The sequence below is a fragment of the Acipenser ruthenus genome, chromosome 5 (genome assembly GCF_902713425.1).
Source record: "Acipenser ruthenus chromosome 5, fAciRut3.2 maternal haplotype, whole genome shotgun sequence".
NCBI lineage: Eukaryota > Metazoa > Chordata > Actinopteri > Acipenseriformes > Acipenseridae > Acipenser > Acipenser ruthenus.
Genome location: NC_081193.1, coordinates 66,167,266 through 66,170,551, shown reverse-complemented (window position 1 = coordinate 66,170,551; position 3,286 = coordinate 66,167,266). Strand labels below are relative to the sequence as shown.

Genomic DNA, 3,286 nt, shown 5'->3' with positions numbered 1-3,286 from the left:
GTACATCAAGGGATTTTGCAATTAAACATCAACGAAAAAGAAGGGGGAAAGTCCATTATAATGAGTACATACCTTTATCTTCAAAAATATAGAAACACAATGTATTCAAAAATCAAAAATTATACAGCCATGTTTACAAAGTTTACACCTCCCTTGTGTCCAATATATGTACAAGTCCATTAGTTTTTGTTGGATGGTATGCAAGTATTTTGTGTATATGTGTAATATATATATATATATATATATATATATATATATATATATATATATATATATATATATATATATTATATATATATATATATATATATATATATATATAAAAAGCAAAATCAAGGGTCCCTCTCCTTTTTTACTTTGACATCTCCTGCAAGAATGGTGGCGATTTCACCTTGCATAAATGCCCATGGTACGTTTGAGCCCACCAGAGGGCATTTCTCTCCACTGGGACAATACACTTCCCCGGTAGCCCCTTGTTGCTTAATGCTATCCCTGGAGCAGGGGAAGCAGAACTTGTGTGAAGGTACTGAAGGGCACTGTACAAAATGTGTGTCCTCAAGGCGTTCACGACAGAGAGTGCAGCACAGTGGTATGCTGCTTGGTACAGAAGAGTCTGCAATGCTTTGGGGGTGCACTTGCTCCATGCCAGGCACCTGTGGCGTTCCTGCGCCTGGCACATCCCTTTGACCCCCTCTCCTCTGGTTCATGGAGGATGGGGATAGAGGGCTGCTGCTGTTCCTCCGGGTGGTTGAGTGTACCTGGTTGGCATCCTTGGGAGAACTGTTGCCCCCAGCGTTGTCTGCAGCAAGTATGAGGGCAGCCATGGGGGACTGGCCGTTCTGGGAAGCCTCTGGTGGTGTGGTGCGGTTGGAATGGGGAGATATTGTGGAAGGGGGTGTCACAAAGGTCGTGGTGGTCATTGTGGTCATTTTCAAGACTTCTGCAGAGGCTGGCAGCCACTGTTGTCCCTCTACATTGAGCTTGGCGGCTGTGCTTTCCCCTTCTGGCTCTGGTGAGGCTTTTCTCTTTCTAACTCCACCGCGCCCTGAAAGAAAAAAGTTCAAAAGGTTCAGCATAAATGATCAATAAAATCATTACTTAAAACTACAGTTTCAATCGACACTGCTTTCAAAATGCACCTAGTAATACCAGACATGTTTTACTTTAATGCAGTAGTGATAGTATTATTATTTATTATTATTATTAATAATATAAAATCTGCTGACGACAAAAAAACACTATCTAAATATTAATTTCAACTGAAAGCATTTCACCGGCGGACCCCCGAGATAGCATTTTGTTCATGCAAACTGGGTTGTGCTTGTCCTGTGCAGACGCATTTGTTTAACGCAGGCGCTGTTATGAGCAACATTTTGTGAATGATCCATACCTGGTTTAGAAGCTGCAGCGTTGGTATCAAAGCCCATTACTCTTGCTTGTTGCATTGTGTGTTCCTTCTTAAACCTTGCATCAAAAGGCGAGTGGTGTTGTTGCAGAGCCATTAGGGAGTCCCTCACTGTTTTCGGCTTACTCATCCATTCTTCTGCTCTGTTTTTGTGATTCTCGCTCAGCTCGGATAAACTGTCGGCTCTGTGCTTTTCTTTCATTTCCCGCTCGTGCTCCGTGCTGGAGACTGAGGCTGGTCGTTTGTCTCTCATCTCGGCTTGGCTTACTGTTAACGTAGCCGGGATTCCCATTTGAGCAGGTCTGCCATTGACCGCGTGTACAGGCGGGAGAAGGGTATGGGAGGTCCCGTTTACCAAAGGCATTAGGGTCGGGGGGACCGTGCTAGTCCTACGGGGATTAGGGCTTTGCCTGTTCAACTCCGGGGGTTCATCCGGTTTAGGGAATCCATTGGGAAGCGGGATGCCGTTAGCCTGCCTTCCAGACGTATATTCTGGCCCCAGCCGAGGAGGGCGATCGGAGGCGATCGGATATCGATCAAGGGTTTGAGGCGGCCGTGATCCAGGATCCGCCGTGTGGTTAATCGCCTGAATATCCTTCCCCGAGTGTTGTGGCTTCACTGGTCCGGATGATCTCCCCTCTTGGAAGCCGTGCGCCCTCTTTAACTGGCGGGCTGTCTCGATCACAAACTCGATGCGGTCTGCTCCCTCGTAGTTGACACATCCCCTGCAGACGGGCTCGGTAAAATCCCAGATCATAGCCCACGGCATGCGGGGCAAGTCACATAAATAACATGACTGCCTTCTGGAAGCAGCAACCGCCGCAGACGACATAGCTTGCAAAAGTAGAGTGACCTTCTTCCAGATGGCTGTTTGTGTTTAAAAATCAGCTACAACAAAAGTTTTCCTCCCTGGACTGCAGCAACAATTAAGTTACAAACAGAAGTTCATGACAGTGTGTACTTTACTACAGCGCGCCTCTATCTATCTCACTCACTCACTCACGACTACTCTCCTAGCTCAATGTGGAGCGATGACGTCATCACTGAACACTAAACTTGTGGTTCCAGCTCCAATTCTATTTACTTGATTCTTCGACAGCCCCCGTCTAGCGCATGCTCTCTTTCGCCGTCTCTGCCCCCTTTTTTAAATCAATTGAACTTGTGCCAGGAACAAATACAAAGTTCAGCCCAGACAGAAAAAGCCATTGCTGCAGGAGTGCTGGCTTACATACGTTTGCTTTCCAAGTTTCAAATGAATAGGCTAAACTGCATTTACGCAGGTCGCACACCTTCTATAATAACACCACATTTTTTGACGCTTGTGTAAAATCTGATCTTTGTACTTAATGTATAGAAACTTAATTTGACTAAGCTTTCCTTTAGCACCCCCCCCCCCCCCCATACACATATATATTAAAAGCAATGCAACTTATAACTAAAACATTTAAGGGGGGGGGGGGGGGGGGTGGAAGTCACACGTCTGTTGTTTCGATTTTAATGGTTGCTTACACCCAGCAAGGCTTACTGATGCAAATTACAGTTGCAAAGTGTTAATGCCCTTTAAGCAACCAGACTGTGGCGTCACTGTTTCCCGACTACTCTACGCATGCTCAATGAATACGTGACTGTATGCAATTGGCACAAGAGCTGTAGCATTAGGAAATCCACATTCCAGTTAGACTACCAGCACACGTCATACATAACACTGCCCTGCTAACTGTGGTGCAAAAAACTGCTCATATTATCAACACAGTTTATTTAGATTTATGTTTTACTTGTCTTAATTTAAATATGACCTCATATTAATAACCCCTGACATTTTTCGAAATGCGTGTTACAATTGCGTTTTCAGTGTGTGTTTCAGTGCGTGTTTCAGTGCAG

General features: G+C 45.0%; 1 protein-coding gene across 1 annotated transcript; it reads right to left on the bottom strand.

Moving 5' to 3' along the window:
* Positions 1–288: 288 nt before the first annotated feature.
* Positions 289–2,641, bottom strand: LOC117402189 (interferon regulatory factor 2-binding protein 2-A-like). The gene is made up of 2 exons (XM_034003095.3): positions 1,391–2,641; positions 289–1,045 (listed from the first exon to the last, which is right to left on the bottom strand). The coding sequence occupies exons 1-2, from the start codon at positions 2,235–2,237 to the stop codon at positions 333–335; spliced, it is 1,560 nt and encodes a 519-aa protein (XP_033858986.1). The 5' UTR covers positions 2,238–2,641; the 3' UTR covers positions 289–332.
* Between the last annotated feature and the right edge of the window lie 645 nt (positions 2,642–3,286).